This window comes from Thalassophryne amazonica, chromosome 4 (assembly GCF_902500255.1).
Source record: "Thalassophryne amazonica chromosome 4, fThaAma1.1, whole genome shotgun sequence".
NCBI lineage: Eukaryota > Metazoa > Chordata > Actinopteri > Batrachoidiformes > Batrachoididae > Thalassophryne > Thalassophryne amazonica.
This window is the reverse complement of record NC_047106.1, coordinates 43,387,013-43,407,339: the sequence shown is the minus strand read 5'-3', so window position 1 is coordinate 43,407,339 and position 20,327 is coordinate 43,387,013. Positions and strand designations below refer to the sequence as shown.

Below are 20,327 nucleotides of genomic sequence, written 5' to 3'. Positions count from 1 at the left end.
ACTGGCCAAATGCACTTCTCTTGAATCTGGGAGTGTGTACTGACTGACCTTTAGACTACCACTTCATGAAGAACAGCTGACTGGGGCACGCGATCTCAAATGTTTTATTTTCACTCAAAAATATGACATAAGCAGTATTTACTGCCATGTACAGCTTCTGACAACATGTTACCTTGTAACCACATACCTCTGTAAGTGATAGATCTTGAGGGTGTACTGCCCCTTCTCACCATCCTCCTTCTCATAAGGCTCATTTATCAACACCTCCACACCTTCTCCTCCCCCAGTCTCACTCTTACTGGCCTCCGTTACAACATAGAGCTGACCCACTTGGTACTTCAGGTACCCACACACACACACACACACAAATTATTTAGTCATCATCCCGAGAACTAATTTTGAATTTTTGCAATAACAAATAAATAAAATCCAAGGAACATTCCAGAACTTATTAGACAGAGACTATTTTCTTTCTTTGGTTGATTAAGAGGTGCATTATTGGTTTGACAAATTGCTTCACAAACCAAAATGATTTTCACCAAGCAATTGGACTACCGTGCACCTGGAAAGAATTCATGGCGCTGCACTTTTTCCACATTTTGTTGTTACAGCCTTATTCCAAAATGGATGAAATTCATTTTCTCCCCTCAAAATTCTACACACAATAACCCAAAATGACACTGTAGAAAAAAGTTTTGAGATTTTTGCAAATTTATTAAAAATAAAAATACAAAAAACCCTAAGAAATCACATGTACATAAGTATTCACAGCCTTCGTCATGAAGCTCAAAATTGAGCCCAGGGGCATTCTGTTTCCACTGATCATCCTTGAGATGTTTCTACAGCTTAACTGGAGTCCACCAAGGTACACCTGTCTACATATAAGGTCCCACAGGTGACAGTGCATGTCAGAGCACAAAATAAGTTTGAAGTCAAAGGAATTGTCTCAGACCTCTGAGACAGGATTGTCTCCAGGCACAAATCTGGGGAAGGGTACAGAAACATTTCTGCTGTTTTGAAGGTCCCAGTGAGCACAGTGGCCTCCATCATCCGTAAATGGAAGACCTTCAGATCCACCAGGACTCTTCTTAGAGCTGGCTGCCCTTCTAAACTGAGGGATTGGGAAGAAGGGTCTTAGTCAGGGAGGTGACCAAGAACCCAATGCTCACTCTGTCAGAGATCCATCATTCCTCTGTGGAGAGAGGAGAACCTTCCAGAAGGACAACCATCTCTGCAGCAGTCCAACAATCAGGCCTGTATGGTAGAGTGGCCAGATGGAAGCCATTCCTTAGTAAAAGGCACATGTCCACCCACCTGGAGTTTGCCAAGAGGCACCTGAAGGACTCTTAGACCATGAGAAACAAAATTCTCTTGTCTAATGAGACAAAGATTGAACTCTTTGGCATGAATGCCAGGTGCCATGTTTTGAGGAAACTTGGCACCATCGCTATAGTGAAGCATGGTGGTGGCAGCATCATGCTGTAGGGTGTTTTTCAGTGGCAGGACCCTGGACACTAGACAGGATATCAAAGGAATGGCTTCAGGACAACTCTGTGACTGACCCTGAGTGGTCCAGCCAGAGCCTAGACCTGAATCAGATTGAACATCTCTGAAGTGATCTGAAAATGGCTGTGCACCAACGCTCCCAATACAACCTGATGGAGCTTGAGAGGTGCTGCAAAGAGGAATGGGCAAAACTGCCTAAAGATAGGTACACCAAGCTTGTGACATCATATTAGAGAAAAATTGATGCTGTAATTACTGCCAAAATGTGCATCAACAAAGTATTAAACAAAGGATGTGATTACTTATGTACAAGTGATTTCTTAGTTTTTTATTTTTAATAAAATTGCAAAAATTTAAAAAAAAAATCATGTTGTCATTATGGGGTGTTGTGAGAAGACATTTGAGTGGAAAAAAATTATTACATTTTAGAATAAGGCTGCAACATAAAATGTAGAAAACGTGAAGTGCTGTTTTTTTTTTGGGGGGGGGGGGGGGTTCTTTGGTCACATACACAGGCATGACAAGCTGCTCTTGTATCCTGAATACTGTATCCTGTGATTCAGAATCCAGTGCAGAAGATGACTGTATTGCACTGTTAAGCTCAATGCCAACTGTTGTAGTCATAGAAGATCTGAATCAGAAATACATTTTTTTTTTGTAGAGAAAGTGTGAATATAACAACTAAACCATGCTCTCAAACTGAAAGACCACACTCTTTAATAAAAAGAGGCAATGTACTCTTCATAATTTGGTCTGAAGCGGAAAAGGGACAATGATGCCCTCAAGAATGCACAAAGACCTGCCACAAGACGTGCGAGTGGACTTTCATCCCTCTTTCAGCACCTTGTAGTCCTACCAACACTGGAATTGAGGAGGAAGTAGGGCTGCAGCTATCAAATATTTTTGGAATCAAGCATTCTATTGATTATTTAATAGAGTAATCTGATAAAAAGTAGTTTTGTGTTTTTAAACAGCAACATTAATAGTGCATTATGTAACATGTATTTATGTGGAAAGCAGCAACTGATTGAGAGTTAAGGAGTTAAGGTTTTCTCTGCACTTTTAATGTAATGCCATCCTCAGAAAGAGATTTTAGGCGCATTGGAAAAAAGTAAAAAAGTAGTTTTAACTTGCCACAGGTGTGCGGCTCTGTTTTTATCTGCTGGCTGTAGCCATGCTAGTTTGCTACATCACAGCCAGAGGACAGAGTTTGAAAGAAAAGCAAAACTTGTAATGTTTGTAAAACTTTCTCTGTCATCACAGCTCTATAAGACACAGAGAGACAGTGTTGGCTTGTGGACAGTTTTCTGCCTTTTACAGACACTTGACTCTCCGCCATTGCGCCACCTTGAGTCTGAATGCACTATGCCTCTATAATAATAGTTTGTGTGCAACAATGACACACTGGAGCTGAGCAGGCCCATCGATTTCTATTTACTCACTAGATGGAGGACGGTGGAGATCCACTCATTCGCAGACTGTTGCCAGAGTGCCACCATCTTGGTTAGCGTTTAACAACCAGACATCAATAGAAATCAATGTGGACATGATCAATGTTTTTAAGAGAGTTTCAGGATAAATCTGCATTTTCCGTGCTGTTACTGTGCTGCTACATTTATTCAAACTCAGTCCCACATTTGTACAGCCACTATTTGTCAAAACAAATACAGAAGAGGATCAGACTAGTTATATAAAAGGCTTGAATGAATTTGTTTGTCCCAGTCCAGATAGAAAATAATACCATTAGTTTGTCAAACACACCATGTCTGCCACAACACCAGATGCTAGTCTGATCCTTAATTAATTTCATTATGAAGTTAAAGATGGGAAATATTCAGGGGTGAAAGTAAGAGCTTCACGTGCTCGCATCATATTAAAGACTGCTCATAACCCACCTGCGTCGCCGCTTTTTCTTCGAGAAAATTTCACATAAAATAAATAAATGAAACAGCCACGCCAACCAGGGTGAAAGTATGATTATTCAATAATTTCTGGACCAAGCTGAAAGAAATCTGAAAACACTACAGGGTGCTGGAGCGTTCAGTATATCACAGAGAAAGTAATCTCATTCGTGTATATTCTTATATTAGTAGCAGAATATAGCGACTGTCATGTGACCCACCAAACAGAGAAAAACGTTTCCATTCTATGATTTTGTTTTTACAGAATATCTCAGAATGGAAAACCTGATGTGAAAAAAAAAACAGAGGCTAATTAAAAAGGGATAAATTGAGATTTATGAAAGTGAAACTTCAAATTGAATCACTAAGCAAATGGTGAGATATTTATCATGACAAAGCATTCAGGCAGCAAAACTGAAGTCGCTACTTTACAGAATACAGATAGACACAAAAAATAAATAATTTTCTAACCTTTTTTTCAGAAATTTTTGAAATTTCCCCACATCATTAATATTACATATAATACACACTTAACTTTAACCACCCGACAATCCTATGTCAGCTTGTCCCTGCACCGAATGCTGCACATAATGTCTGACGACACGGAATAACTCCGAAAGATGGAGGCTGCTGGCAACAGCCACCATCTAGTGGATTAAATAGAAATCGATGAGCAGGCCACATAATGCGAGTGATAGCGGAGACAGGAATTAAACAAAACCTTGAGGCAAATAATGAGTCTCAAATATTTTGTGTAAATGAATTATTCGAGCTACTCAAGTAATTGGTTCAGCCCAAGGAGGAAAGGAGCAGATGTACTCCAGACTTTCAAGATCTTGCGAAGTTTTTACTTAGTACAGTTCAGCTCAAGAGTGGGACAACATGGAAATGCAACGTGAAAACCCTTCCTCAGCAGAACCACCAGGGGGCACAGCACAAAACTACAGGTACGACATCAGCCAGGAGTGAGGAAGACATTCTTTGTCGCAAAATTATTACAATAATCTCAGCCAGGAGATAATCAATGTTCCTATCATGGCTTTTACATCAAGGCTGACAGAGGAATGGTCGAACTGTCCAGAACTCTAACAGAGTCTACACATTCTTATAATATCAATCAATCAATCAATCAATTTTTTTTATATAGCGCCAAATCACAACAAACAGTTGCCCCAAGGCGCTTTATATTGTAAGGCAAGGCCATACAATAATTATGTAAAACCCCAACGGTCAAAACGACCCCCTGTGAGCAAGCACTTGGCTACAGTGGGAAGGAAAAACTCCCTTTTAACAGGAAGAAACCTCCAGCAGAACCAGGCTCAGGGAGGGGCAGTCTTCTGCTGGGACTGGTTGGGGCTGAGGGAGAGAACCAGGAAAAAGACATGCTGTGGAGGGGAGCAGAGATCGATCACTAATGATTAAATGCAGAGTGGTGCATACAGAGCAAAAAGAAAAAGAAACAGTGCATCATGGGAACCCCCCAGCAGTCTACGTCTATAGCAGCATAACTAAGGGATGGTTCAGGGTCACCTGATCCAGCCCTAACTATAAGCTTTAGCAAAAAGGAAAGTTTTAAGCCTAATCTTAAAAGTAGAGAGGGTGTCTGTCTCCCTGATCTGAATTGGGAGCTGGTTCCACAGGAGAGGAGCCTGAAAGCTGAAGGCTCTGCCTCCCATTCTACTCTTACAAACCCTAGGAACTACAAGTAAGCCTGCAGTCTGAGAGCGAAGCGCTCTATTGGGGTAATATGGTACTACGAGGTCCCTAAGATAAGATGGGACCTGATTATTCAAAACCTTATAAGTAAGAAGAAGAATTTTAAATTCTATTCTAGAATTAACAGGAAGCCAATGAAGAGAGGCCAATATGGGTGAGATATGCTCTCTCCTTCTAGTCCCCGTCAGTACTCTAGCTGCAGCATTTTGAATTAACTGAAGGCTTTTTAGGGAACTTTTAGGACAACCTGATAATAATGAATTACAATAGTCCAGCCTAGAGGAAATAAATGCATGAATTAGTTTTTCAGCATCACTCTGAGACAAGACCTTTCTGATTTTAGAGATATTGCGTAAATGCAAAAAAGCAGTCCTACATATTTGTTTAATATGCACTTTGAATGACATATCCTGATCAAAAATGACTCCAAGATTTCTCACAGTATTACTAGAGGTCAGGGTAATGCCATCCAGAGTAAGGATCTGGTTAGACACCATGTTTCTAAGATTTGTGGGGCCAAGTACAATAACTTCAGTTTTATCTGAGTTTAAAAGCAGGAAATTAGAGGTCATCCATGTCTTTATGTCTGTAAGACAATCCTGCAGTTTAGCTAATTGGTGTGTGTCCTCTGGCTTCATGGATAGATAAAGCTGGGTATCATCTGCGTAACAATGAAAATTTAAGCAATACCGTCTAATAATACTGCCTAAGGGAAGCATGTATAAAGTGAATAAAATTGGTCCTAGCACAGAACCTTGTGGAACTCCATAATTAACTTTAGTCTGTGAAGAAGATTCCCCATTTACATGAACAAATTGTAATCTATTAGACAAATATGATTCAAACCACCGCAGCGCAGTGCCTTTAATACCTATGGCATGCTCTAATCTCTGTAATAAAATTTTATGGTCAACAGTATCAAAAGCAGCACTGAGATCTAACAGAACAAGCACAGAGATGAGTCCACTGTCCGAGGCCATAAGAAGATCATTTGTAACCTTCACTAATGCTGTTTCTGTACTATGATGAATTCTAAAACCTGACTGAAACTCTTCAAATAGACCATTCCTCTGCAGATGATCAGTTAGCTGTTTTACAACTACCCTTTCAAGAATTTTTGAGAGAAAAGGAAGGTTGGAGATTGGCCTATAATTAGCTAAGATAGCTGGGTCAAGTGATGGCTTTTTAAGTAATGGTTTAATTACTGCCACCTTAAAAGCCTGTGGTACATAGCCAACTAACAAAGATAGATTGATCATATTTAAGATCGAAGCATTAAATAATGGTAGGGCTTCCTTGAGCAGCCTGGTAGGAATGGGGTCTAATAAACATGTTGATGGTTTGGATGAAGTAACTAATGAGAATAACTCAGACAGAACAATCGGAGAGAAAGAGTCTAACCAAATACCGGCATCACTGAAAGCAGCCAAAGATAACGATACGTCTTTGGGATGGTTATGAGTAATTTTTTCTCTAATAGTTAAAATTTTGTTAGCAAAGAAAGTCATGAAGTCATTACTAGTTAAAGTTAATGGAATACTCAGCTCAATAGAGCTCTGACTCTTTGTCAGCCTGGCTACAGTGCTGAAAAGAAACCTGGGGTTGTTCTTATTTTCTTCAATTAGTGATGAGTAGAAAGATGTCCTAGCTTTACGAAGGGCTTTTTTATAGAGCAACAGACTCTTTTTCCAGGCTAAGTGAAGATCTTCTAAATTAGTGAGACGCCATTTCCTCTCCAACTTACGGGTTATCTGCTTTAAGCTACGAGTTTGTGAGTTATACCACGGAGTCAGACACTTCTGATTTAAAGCTCTCTTTTTCAGAGGAGCTACAGCATCCAAAGTTGTCTTCAATGAGGATGTAAAACTATTGACGAGATACTCTATCTCCCTTACAGAGTTTAGGTAGCTACTCTGCACTGTGTTGGTATATGGCATTAGAGAACATAAAGAAGGAATCATATCCTTAAACCTAGTTACAGCGCTTTCTGAAAGACTTCTAGTGTAATGAAACTTATTCCCCACTGCTGGGTAGTCCATCAGAGTAAATGTAAATGTTATTAAGAAATGATCAGACAGAAGGGAGTTATCAGGGAATACTGTTAAGTCTTCTATTTCCATACCATAAGTCAGAACAAGATCTAAGATATGATTAAAGTGGTGGGTGGACTCATTTACTTTTTGAGCAAAGCCAATAGAGTCTAATAATAGATTAAATGCAGTGTTGAGGCTGTCATTCTCAGCATCTGTGTGGATGTTAAAATCGCCCACTATAATTATCTTATCTGAGCTAAGCACTAAGTCAGACAAAAGGTCTGAAAATTCACAGAGAAACTCACAGTAACGACCAGGTGGACGATAGATAATAACAAATAAAACTGGTTTTTGGGACTTCCAATTTGGATGGACAAGACTAAGAGACAAGCTTTCAAATGAATTAAAGCTCTGTCTGGGTTTTGGATTAATTAATAAGCTGGAATGGAAGATTGCTGCTAATCCTCCACCCCGGCCCGTGCTACGAGCATTCTGACAGTTAGTGTGACTCGGGGGTGTTGACTCATTTAAACTAACATATTCATCCTGCTGTAACCAGGTTTCTGTTAGGCAGAATAAATCAATATGTTGATCAATTATTATATCATTTACCAACAGGGACTTAGAAGAGAGAGACCTAATGTTTAATAGACCACATTTAACTGTTTTAGTCTGTGGTGCAGTTGAAGGTGCTATATTATTTTTTCTTTTTGAATTTTTATGCTTAAATAGATTTTTGCTGGTTATTGGTAGTCTGGGAGCAGGCACCGTCTCTACGGGGATGGGGTAATGAGGGGATGGCAGGGGGAGAGAAGCTGCAGAGAGGTGTGTAAGACTACAACTCTGCTTCCTGGTCCCAACCCTGGATAGTCACGGTTTGGAGGATTTAAGAAAATTGGCCAGATTTCTAGAAATGAGAGCTGCTCCATCCAAAGTGGGATGGCTGCCGTCTCTCCTAACAAGACCAGGTTTTCCCCAGAAGCTTTGCCAATTATCTATGAAGCCCACCTCATTTTTTGGACACCACTCAGACAGCCAGCAATTCAAGGAGAACATGCGGCTAAACATGTCACTCCCGGTCTGATTGGGGAGGGGCCCAGAGAAAACTACAGAGTCCGACATTGTTTTTGCAAAGTTACACACCGATTCAATGTTAATTTTAGTGACCTCCGATTGGCGTAACCGGGTGTCATTACTGCCGACGTGAATTACAATCTTACCAAATTTACGCTTAGCCTTAGCCAGCAGTTTCAAATTTCCTTCAATGTCGCCTGCTCTGGCCCCCGGAAGACAATTGACTATGGTTGCTGGTGTCGCTAACTTCACATTTCTCAAAACAGAGTCGCCAATAACCAGAGTTTGATCCTCGGCGGGTGTATCGTCGAGTGGGGAAAAACGGTTAAAGATGTGAACGGGTTGGCGGTGTACACGGGGCTTCTGTTTAGGGCTACGCTTCCTCCTCACAGTCACCCAGTCAGCCTGCTTTCCCGGCTGCTCGGGATCTGCCAGGGGGGAACTAACGGCGGCTAAGCTACCTTGGTCCGCACCGACTACAGGGGCCTTGCTAGCTGTAGAATTTTCCACGGTGCGGAGCCGAGTCTCCAATTCGCCCAGCCTGGCCTCCAAAGCTACGAATAAGCTACACTTATTACAAGTACCATTACTGCTAAAGGAGGCCGAGGAATAACTAAACATTTCACACCCAGAGCAGAAAAGTGCGGGAGAGACAGGAGAAGCCGCCATGCTAAATCGGCTAAGAGCTAGTAGCTACGCTAAGCTAGCGGATTCCTAAAAACACGCAAAGCGAATAATGTGTAAATAATTTAAAGGTGATTCAGCAGAAGGAGTGCTTTAGTTAAGGCACGTAAAGATTACACTGGGAAACAAATCGTAATCTAGATAACTAGATCAATCTAACTGCGCAGATCAAACAGCTAACAGATACAGAAAAACACCGCTGTGCTCCGGAACAAGAAGTGATACAATACCGCAGTGAGAGCCGACCACCAGTAGAGTCAAGTAAAAAAGTAAAAAAAAAAAAAAATAAAAAATAAAAAGGTAAAAAAGTAAAAAAGTCTTGAAAAAGACTATTAGTTCAAAGTCCAAAGCAGCAGGTAGCAGTCTCTGTGTAAACAGTCCCAACAGAGAGCCAAAATTAACAGATACAGCAAAACACCGCTGTGCTCCGGAACAGGAAGTGATACAATACCGCAGTGAGCTAGACAGCCTTCTTATAATAGCCACTAGGTCTACACGTGCTTTCAAAGTGACTACTTTGGATCGCAGATGACACCACAATAAACCCATGGTATAAATCTCATCACCCATCAGGGTAACCACATGTCCATACTGAAGAAGAATTACACCACTTGACACACTTGTTTAGAATGTGTGAAACAAGAACAGCACCGGTAGGTCAGTCAAACTAAGCTAGGGTAAGGCTATTATCTCTCACAATTTTCAATTTCAATTTTTTCAATTTATTTTCCTTTATATAGCGCCAAATCGCAACAGAGTTGCCTCAAGGCGCTTCACACAGGTAAGGTCTAACCTTACCAACCCCCAGAGCAACAGTGGTAAGGAAAAACTCCCTCTGAGGAAGAAACTTCAAGCAGACCAGACTCAAAGGGGTGACCCTCTGCTTGGACCATGTCAAATGTTTGACAAAAGAGTTTTCAAACCTTTAATTACACTGGAAAGATTTTTCATCTGTCCAGCAGTCATAAGAAGCAGTTTACTCAAGTTTTTTGGCTTCTGCTTGGTAACATGGTGTTAGCGTTAAAATGCAATGATTAAATTCATTTTGATTCTTATTACATGAAGCAGCAGCTCGACGATTAACAAATGAATAAAATAAATGTGACTTATAAACCTGTGTGACTTCCAAGTTTTTTCTTTTTATGATGCATTTTTGGATAGATGCAACAAATATTGTGGTGCAACTCGTAGTCTGGAAAATATGGTACTTAGAAACCTAAACTCATGAGACTTGAAGAGATCTGTGAACTCTAGTGTTGGGGGAAAAAATAAATAATAAAAAAAAATTAGAAAGCCACAGCAAGACTTGTTCTATGGCCTGAAATATGAAACTAATTGTAGCGGCCGTTCTAACGTTATACTTGTCTGACTTGCTGTACTGGTTGAAGATGTGACACTTTGTGCTAAAAGGGACCACAGTAAAGCTGGTCATGCAGCGAACTGTGTTTGCACAGATTACCAACCGACTGGTTTCTGCTTTGAGCTGAGCAATGGGAAAAAACAAGAAGAGTTAACGCCCAGCAAACAAATGACTATTTGAGGAACAAAGCAAGGAGTTTCATGATGAAAGTCAAAGCACCAATCTGCTAAAACCTACAAAAAGGGTTGGACGGAGATCTGTCTGAAAGCTCATAAAATGACAATTCACACTCTGCCATAATAGCTACTGGCTTTGCAATGAAATACAACCCCAATTCCAATGAAGTTGGGACATTGTGTAGAATGTAAATAAAAACACAATACAATGATTTGCAAATCCTCTTCAACCTATATTCAATTGAATACACTACAAAGACAAGATATTTAATGTTCAAACTGAGAGACTTTATAGTTTTTGTGCAAATATTTGCTCATTTTGAAATGGATGCCTGCAACACATTTCAAAAAAGTTGGGACAGGGCAACAAAAGACTGGGAAAGTTGATGGACACAATCCAGCATACAGCTGCCTCAGTGTTGAGGACCCGGGTGGCTGGAGAAGGCCGAGGGGGGGGGGGGGGGGGGGGCAGCCTCAAGTCACCTGGCTGAAACCCAAATGTCTTTTAGCTTTAAATATTGAACAATGCATTAAATATTGTACGGACACAAAATGTGTAAATGACATTTGTGTTTGACTCAATTTTAAATTTTGTACTTAATCACAGATGTGAATATTTGTGACCAGGCTGATATGTGCTTACGTAATAAAAAGGTGTACTGATAATTGTGGATGAAACTGTGTGCTGACACTCAAAACAAATGTTTAGAGCAAATACTCAAGGGTCCATTGAGTCATTTGTCTTAATCTGTCTGAATTCCATCATACCGAATTTGGAAAAATACAATTTCCTTACCTCCTCTACCGAAAAGGGCAGCACAATCCTGCTGTGAGAGAGTGAGAGAGAGAGAGAGAGAGAGGGGAAAATAAGAATTTTAAAATCTGTTACAAAAACACAACAGAACACACGGGAAATAAATACAGTCTATACAGTGCTGATTCATCATAGCATGTCACTGTTGATTATCCAGTTATGAATTTATGTGACGTGCACTTCTAATTTTGACAACCTGAGAGCTGAGAAAAACCTGCAACCCCTCTTTGATATTTTGCAACCCCCTGGGTGGGGGTCTCAGATCCCTGACTGGGAACTGATATTTTAGGAAGAATTCCTTCGGGATCAGTAATATTCCCTAAAATAATCTTGACTTTTGTGGGTTTGTTTGTACAGTTTTACAAAGATGCTGCCCAGAGATGCAACTATTTTTATTACTTATTCATTGTGTCCATTATTTTTAAATCACAAATCATGACAGTCTATTAAGTGCAACAACAGTAAAAACTACATTTCCAAACAGTTTTTCAGATCCCAATACATCTTCAAATTACTTATGACCAAACAAAAATATGTATTCCAAAGATTCTTGAACTGCTGGTTTGTGATAACCAGTGAAAATTATCTGTCTCCATTTTTGTTTTTTTCATAACGTGGAATTGGATACTCTCTATTCAGCCCAGTCCTGCATCTTATGTACAGCATCTGGCTTTTTAAGATTTAAGTCATAGAAATTTTTAGAATTTTCTTTGGCACCACTATAATTTTAAATAAGGGATTCTTAATACAATATTGCCAATATGATAAAAATTTGTACTGTCTGGAAACAATTTAGAATTTCAACCCCTGAAGGGGAGAAATTAAAGTGATCAGACACCATGATCTACATTTGGTAGTGACATCACAGATCACGTGGGGCTTCCCCCGATTTTCCTGAGGGATGCTGGGAAGGATATGTGACTGCCAATCAGAGTAAAGAAAGGCAGCGGGATGTCAGCTGGCTGCTCGCTCAAACAAAATGAACAAAGATGGCAGAAACAACCCGAAACAGCTCAGCTTTCTATAAAAGTTTCATATATATTTTGTGAAAGTTAGTGCGAAATAAACACTTGTAAATCTAAAAAAGCCATTTTCATAGTCAGATAACACCTTTGAGATTATTTGCAAGATATCTTACAGATGTTAGCGTGCATCAAGCAAGTCAGTAATCTCAAAACCTCACACGTGAGCACACGTGCTTCCTCCTGCTGAGCTGTAATTTTGCAACATGTTACAAAAATAAACAAACATTATAGCGCTTGGATTTAGTTAGAAACTAAACTTTGTCAGTGTTGTGAAATTTAAAAGGCTTGTCAGATGAAGTCACCTGACAATCATCAATATGACTGTAATTAAGACATTTCCTGACAGGAAATATCTCCTGTGTGTTGTAGCCAGCATGGCCTCGCTTCGTCGTAATTAAATAAATACATTAATGTTTACTCAACTAAAACCTGAGGTTTTAATTGAGGACAAAAACTGCTTTCACTCCTGACTGCAAAATTTCTGGTTCCAAACTGAGACATCTCTGAAATCCTCCTTCCCTATATGCTGTCCTGGGGCCTCTAATTTAAAGCCCTTGAAAGGGGTCCTTGAAACTTGTGTATCTGTGAAATTTTGGTCAGTGTGACTGCCTCATGTAAAGGCCAGAAACTTTCCAGATCCGCCAGAGAGGAACTCTTCCAAGATAAGGCGACCACAAACTTAGAGTCTTGACAATCAGTTTTCTCCACAGGTCTCAGTTTGAAGAAAGGCCTTTGTTTAAATGGAAAAGGAACAGTATTTTGTCTGCATATATAAAAATTCTAATGTTGTCTGGTTTGTTTATTCAAGAAAATGCTTTACATATTCCAATTAATGTGTTCCTTTTAACTGATGTGTTAAATATGATTTTTTTTTTTCCTGACAAGGCAAAGTCAAAAACACAGACAGGCAGATAAAAAGGCAAAACAGGACTAAGAACAATGGCTGGAAAGCAAAATGAATTCAACAAGCTGGCAGGGGAGAAAAGAAAGTGAAGGGCTTAAATAACACCAGTGGTAATTAGGAAATAAGACACAGGTGCTAGAGTACAATCTGGAAGGGGGTGTGGCAAACAGAAGGGACAGGACACACCCACACCAAACCCTGAACACAAGACAAGAGAGTGCATTTAGACAAAAGCAAAGTGAACAGGGCCCAACTCAAGGGTGAATCTAAAACCACCGCGATCAAAACAAAAGGCCAAAACCACAGATGAACAAACCTAAGAATATCATAAAGAAGACCTAACATGAAAGAACAAAGAAATAAATGTCAGTACTGAAAAGAGATCAACAACAAAAATTAAGGCTCAGATTAAACTAAAATAAACTCACAAATGGCGACAGTAAAATAAATATATAAAAGAAAAATAGGTGATACAACTAATGATAATGCAATGGGAGAACCAAAGGCTGGGCAGAACTAAACACATGGCTAAAGTATGATACACAGAAGATAAATGATAAACCAAACCACAGACAACCAAATCATAAACAGAAAATCAAAGAAAGAAGATCGAAGAGGGAAGGCATGGAGACAAAACCATAGCAAGGGCCGAACGGGCAGAATCAAGACATTGTGGCCTGTTAGTGCCGGAGCTCATCTCCAGATTCTGCAGCATCAAACAGATGAGAGTTTAAGTTGCCTACTGTACAGGATGTCAGTTACTTCCTCACCGACCTGATGGTCCCCCCTAAAAATCAGTCTGCCCTGCCTTCACTGTGCATGCGTCATTTCGGAGCTCAGCAGCATCATTTCTGAGCATTACAAGCAATTCACTCATTATCACCTCGTTTCTGCTTAAAACTGCACTCCAATCACCATCTATCTCAGCGACAGATATCTGAAGCTTTTGTACAACAATCATTTCCACATAAAATCAGCATTATTTCATAATAAAAGACAGGGGAAATGATGAGAGCCACAGCAGCATATCTGAGTCTGACGCGCTGCTGCGCCTACGTCATTTTAAAGTGCCAGTAACGACTCGCCGATTATCGCCTCGTTTCTACTTTAAACGGCCTCTTTTCCGCTTAAAAGTGATTTTAGAATGATTTAAGAGATTTTACTTTGTCATCTGATGGTCAATAATCACATTATTCCTTTTGATCGCTTTGGTTATAGAGACTCAGATATGCTGCTGTGGTCTGAAATGATAAAGGCGCAGCGAAGGCAGGACGGACCAATTTTTAGGGGGGCATTCGGTCGGCGACGCAGGTACCCATTTACAGCTGAGTGGACTGAGACTATGTAGATTAAGGGTCTTGTCTAAGGACACAGACAGCATTGCGCAAGTGGGAATCAAACCCAGGAAATATTGGCAGACTTCCATATCCACCTGCTCTGAGGTATGTAACTGAGGTATGTAAACTGAGGTATGTAAAATTACTTCAACTCAACATTTTAAACACATCAGACCTTTGTGACTCCCACTGCCTCGTGATTCAGGGTTGCAGTCACAGGATTGTTTATGAAGAGCACACATTTCCTTGTCCTTATCCTTTTTTCTTTTTCAGATTGCAATGTCAGCCTAAAGAAATACACCCGACAGCCTGACTGACTCTTATTTTATCAATAACTAACTACACCATTACCTGAACTTACAAAAGAGGAACCTGGAAACCGCAGATATGCACTCATGCACTTGTGCATGTAATGTCACTTGTCTATCCTTCACTTCTATGTCATGATGATAACAGTTAAACAAAACACCTACACTGTTAAACTGAACACTCCATTTTAATACATAATTAAGTTAATGTAACTCAAACTTTGAAAAAAGTTATAGTCACTCATTTCCATTAATTAAACCAACTCAAAAATGAATTGTTGTCATAACAACTCAGTTTTGGGGCATTTAAGTGTTGGTGATGTATTTCCAGTGCATTCCATTCACTCATTTTAATTGAGTTTATGTAACGGAGGCCAGTAGGTGTCGCTGTGCATATGTAGTTAGTAAACCTCACTCCCAACAGCTCAAAAGAATTCTCTGGTCACAAGGCCAGAGCCCTGGATTTTAGTCTTCTGGTTAGAGAGTCCGACTTCCAATCGTGAGTTCACGTCCCGAGGAGAGCAAATGGGCAGAGTCATAACAACACAATGCAGAGTCAACAAGTAAACCAAAGAATGCATCAAAAAAAAAATCTAATCCAAAATGTAATGCAAATTTTTTAGGCTTTATTGAAAAACATAACTAGATTCACATAAGTTTAATTAAATATAAATTGTTATTAAGTTACTAAAACTTTAACAATTAATTTTTTGAAAATGATATTATTCAAGTTGGCAAACTCAAATGGTTTAAGGCAATTGGTTTCCTCAAACGGTTTGAGTTCAACTACCTCATTGAGATTTACAGTGTAGCCTGTATAGCTGCAACTGAATATTTCTGGCATAACATTGGCTCAAACAGAGATGCGCTAGTTAGAATGATTTCTCTCAGGAGAAGTTTCCTCTGCCCATCTGTTAGCAGAATTACACAAACAACTTGTGAAAAACATGGTGGACTACTGCACTACTTTATATAAAGTGACAAATTAGAAATTTGTTGATCACAAAAAAAAAAAAAAAAAAAAATCAGTAGTGAAATGCCACTTTTTAATATATCAATGGTTTTTTTTTTTTTAAACAAAATCAATGCACATATTTTGAGGCAACTAGGAGACCTGTATGACTGATTACCCACAAGTACAGTATACATATGGACAAAGACCACAATCTGAGATACCCATGGCAGACAGATTTATTATAGTGTGCTACACTACCTTGATGGCAATTGGAACTAAACTGTAAATGATTAATGAATGTCCTTTACATGCCTTTGATAAGCGAGAAACATTAAACCATTGGTGACACTCTCAACTAAGTACTATTCTTTGTTCAAATTACCGTAAAGTTCTGTTTAAAAAAAAAAAAAAAAAAAAAAAGTCTCACTTGAACAGATACAGAATGTCAATTTCTCAGGCTTATATACAATCTTGTAAGGAAGGATAATAATTTAGCAGGAGTGACAACTTTGCTGTACTTTGTACTGTAGTCAGGTGACAGCCAGCTCCTGGATGCAAGTGCCACTGTGATGAGATACACAACTACAGGGCTTTACTGGCTACAGAAATTAAAGTTCATCACGCTGCCTGTTGCAGCTTTTATTATGGGTAAAAATCCACCACAAATGACAAGAGTTCAGAAAATGTTCAAGACTGACCATTTCCAATTTATTTCATACTTTCACAAAATAATGTTATTATTCCCACATTTCTATTTGTGGTGATCATGGCATATTTGACAACTTAATTAATATAGTTTGGTTAAATATACCAACTTCATATTTTGCAAATGTATTAATGAAAACACTCTCTTTCCAGTGGTTAACTCTTTTTATGGCAGACCTTGTCATATATTGAGCAATATACATTTGAATTTTTTTGTTTAATTTTTAATGCCTCATAAATCAGAAAATTTCACCAAAATAGTACTATAACATGAGAAATAAATATCAAATTTTAAAGATCTGATGTGCTTCAATGTGGAAATACATCAGGTCAAAACTGCTCCAAAGCACAAATGAAAAGATTACATCAGTGTCATACTCTATTTTTAAAGTTCCAATATCTCAAAAACTAATGAAAATATAAGGATGAAATTTTGTATGCCATTTACTGGGAGTAACAACATTAGGTTGTGAAAGTACAGTGCATCCGGAAGGTATTCACAGCGCTTCACTTTTTCCACATTTTTTTTATGTTACAGCCTTATTCCAAAATGGAGTAAATTCATTTTTCCCCTTAAAAATTCTACTTACAACACCCCATAAGGATGACATGAAAAAGTTTTTTAAATTTTTGCAAATTTATTAAAAATAAAAAACTAAGAAATCACATGTACATAAGTATTAACAGTCTTTGCTCAATACTTTGTTGATGCTCCTTTGGCAACAATTTCAGACTCAAGACTTCTTGAATATGATGCCACAAGCTTGGTGCACCTATCTTTGGGCAGTTTTGCCCATTACTCTTTGCAGCACCTCTCAAGCTCCATCAGGTTGGAGTATCAGTGCACAGCCATTTTCAGATCTCTGCAGAGATGTTCAATCAATCAGATTCTGGGCTCTGGCTGGGCCACTCAAGGACATTCACAGAGTTGTCCTGATGCCACTCCTTTGATATCTTGGCTGTGTGCCCAGGATGTCTCTGTACATTGCTGCATTCATCTTTCGCTCAATCCTGACTAGTCTCCCAGTTCCTGCCGCTGAAAAACATCCCCACAGCATGATGCTGCCACCACCATGCTTCATGGCAAAGGCTGGGAACACTTACGTACATGTGATTCCTTTGTTTTTTATTTTTAGGGGAAGGGATGGTCTAGTGGTTAAGCGTTGGGCTTAAGACCAGACGATCCTTGGTTCAAATCCCAGCCTGACCGGAAAATCACAAAGGGCCTTTGGGCAAGGTCCCCATCCCCTAGTTGCTACAGGTATGTAGCGAGCCCACATTGGGGTAAATGTGAGGCATTTTTGTAAAGCACTTTTAACATCTGACGCAGATGGAAAAGTGATATATAAATGCAATCCATTTACTATTTTATTTTGAATAAATTTGCAAAAATCTAAAAAAACAAGAAAACAACAAAAAAAACTTTTTCACATCGTCATTATGGGGTATTGTGTGTAGAATTTTCAGGAAAACAAATTAATTTCATCCATTTTGGAATACAGCTGTAACATAAATTGCGGAAAAAGTGAAGCTGTGAATACTGTCCAGATGCACGGTACGACTGTGACTCAGGCCTTTGATGATTTCACAACCAACTGACCAACTGACAGTTGAAATAACTAATCATTCAACAAAACAATAGTCACTGATTCACAAGTTTTACGAAAGAAACAGTTACAGTTACGAAAGACCCGGATATAACCTATTCAAATTCCCATGAGCCCATTTTTAACGTGATCCCCACCTGAAATCAAATGTACAACAATGTAAACTGGATTTAAAGTAACTACATTTGAGAATGATTTTGTTTGGTTGTTACAAAAACTACTGAATCATTGACTTTCTGGAATGTTGGCAGGAAAAACAAACGCTATTTCTGACATATAAATGATGAATTCATTTATAACAGACATGTTGACATAAAGAACGAAACATTAAGAAAAGATAAATTACATAGAGAAATCAGCAAATTTGACATCACTGCCTGGATTCACATTTTCACTGCGAATTATATTTTTTTCTGAACATTAAGAAAGTTCTTTTTAGAGCTGGTTTTAATCTGTATTTTTATTCTCCGCATAAATGTACCAAATGCAACGTAAATTTTAAATTTTTGATTTATTTCAATCAGTGTGTGTATGTGTGTCAAAAACCAAAACGATGAACTGTCATACCGGTGTGAGGAGCAGTTAAAACAAATAAATCACAGTGCCGAAATGAAGACTCTATCACATTACTCCAGAAAATGGCTCAGTTTTTGTTTGTCGTCCAACATTATTGTGCTGACGAAGACATTAACTTTAAATTGCCAAAATTTTCAATCTAGTTCTGCACATGCTGCAGGGCTCAGCACATTCTTCAAAACAGGTCAGTCAGATGAGCCAGGTTGTTAGACATTCAGTACAGACGTTCACTTAAAATTTAGTTTTAAGCATAAAAATGAAAAACAATCATGATTAGTTTCTCTCATATATTTCTTAAAGTACAGTTTGTAAAAGTTTTAATACTTACTATTCCTTTATCAGCATCTTCACGACTTGTTGCGTTCAAACAGCAGCGAGACAGAAAAAAAAAATACTTCTTTATAGCAGACAGCGGCATTTCATCTTCTTCGTTTGTCTCTTGTTTTGACGGCAAAAACCCCTCGGGTGCAATACCGCCACCAACTGATCAGGATAGCAAATTGTTGCTAAAGAAATGTTGAATAATTTGTCAAAAATGTATATGTGTGAAAGTGTTATTTAACATTTGAAGGTGACAGAGTTTCTTTTTTTATCTTTTCTTAATAGATAGTGGTCAAAAGCTATTTTACTCTCCCTCCCTAAATGAGGAAAAAACATTTTATCCAAGGTTTGGTATCCTTTTAACCCATTTAGAATAAGTCAAGGTTAGCCATCTATGAGCTTGTCCAAGGTCTGTGTTCCAAGAATGCTGTCTGTGAATTTGAAGACCCTGGGAGTAATAGGAACAGAGTTACGCTGAGTGTATAGAAAGACAGATGGATGGACTGACGCAAAGTCTTCGCAATTCCTGATGGCCATATTTTGGCATCGGGTAATGTAGACATTATTTCAAACAGGTGATGTCATCTGTTGATATTAATCATGATTTGGTACAAAAGCCATGTCCATGAAAGGCTGAGTCTTTGAGGATCAACGATGTGCAGAGGATCACCAGTTTGTCAACAAATATATGCAAAATTGATTGAAATGTTTAAAAACAATGTTTCTCTAAGAAAGATTGAAAAGGATTTGCAAATTTGTCCCTCAGTGCATAGTATAATTAAATTATTCAAAGAATCTGGAAGAATTTCACTGCATAAAGGCCAAAGACGCAAGCCTAAGTTGACCACCTGTGATCTCTGATCTCTTGGATGGCAATACATCAAGAAATATCATTCATCAATAGATGATATAACCAACTGGGAAAGGGTTACTTTGGAAAACCTGTGTCAAACACTGCAGTACAGAGTTACATTTAAGAATGCCACTTAAAACTTTACTGAGTGAAAAAGAAGCCTTCTGTTAACCTTGTCCAAAAGTGGTGGTGACTGCTCTGGGTTAGCTCTGTGCTCCAGATCAGTTAGGAAAAGGACCGTCCAGACTGTTTTCGCCAACACGTCCAAAAGCCAGGGTCTTTCATGGCGTGGACTTGTCAGTGCTCTTGACAAATATTATCTGGACTTTTGTGAATGTAGCATTAATGCAGAAAAGTACACTGAGATTTGAGAGCAACATTTGCTGCCTTCAAGATGACATATTTTCCAGGGATGTTCATGCATTTTTCAATAAGATGAGGTAAAACCACATGGGTGCTGGACTGGCCTGCC

The 20,327-nt window shown here is 38.9% G+C and overlaps 1 protein-coding gene across 2 annotated transcripts in view; it reads right to left on the bottom strand.

Annotated features, from left to right (window-relative positions):
• Nucleotides 1–19,102, bottom strand: part of LOC117508129 (phosphatidylinositol transfer protein beta isoform-like) — a 48,781-nt gene extending 29,679 nt beyond the window's left edge. For both annotated transcript variants that reach the window (XM_034167791.1, XM_034167792.1), the window contains exons 1-3: nucleotides 19,010–19,102; nucleotides 11,247–11,277; nucleotides 188–336 (exon numbers count right to left, since the gene is read on the bottom strand). In XM_034167791.1, coding sequence (XP_034023682.1) covers nucleotides 188–336; nucleotides 11,247–11,277; nucleotides 19,010–19,026 — 197 coding nt within the window. In that variant the 5' untranslated portion in view covers nucleotides 19,027–19,102. The remainder of the gene's footprint in view (nucleotides 1–187; nucleotides 337–11,246; nucleotides 11,278–19,009) is intronic.
• Nucleotides 19,103–20,327: the final 1,225 nt, after the last annotated feature.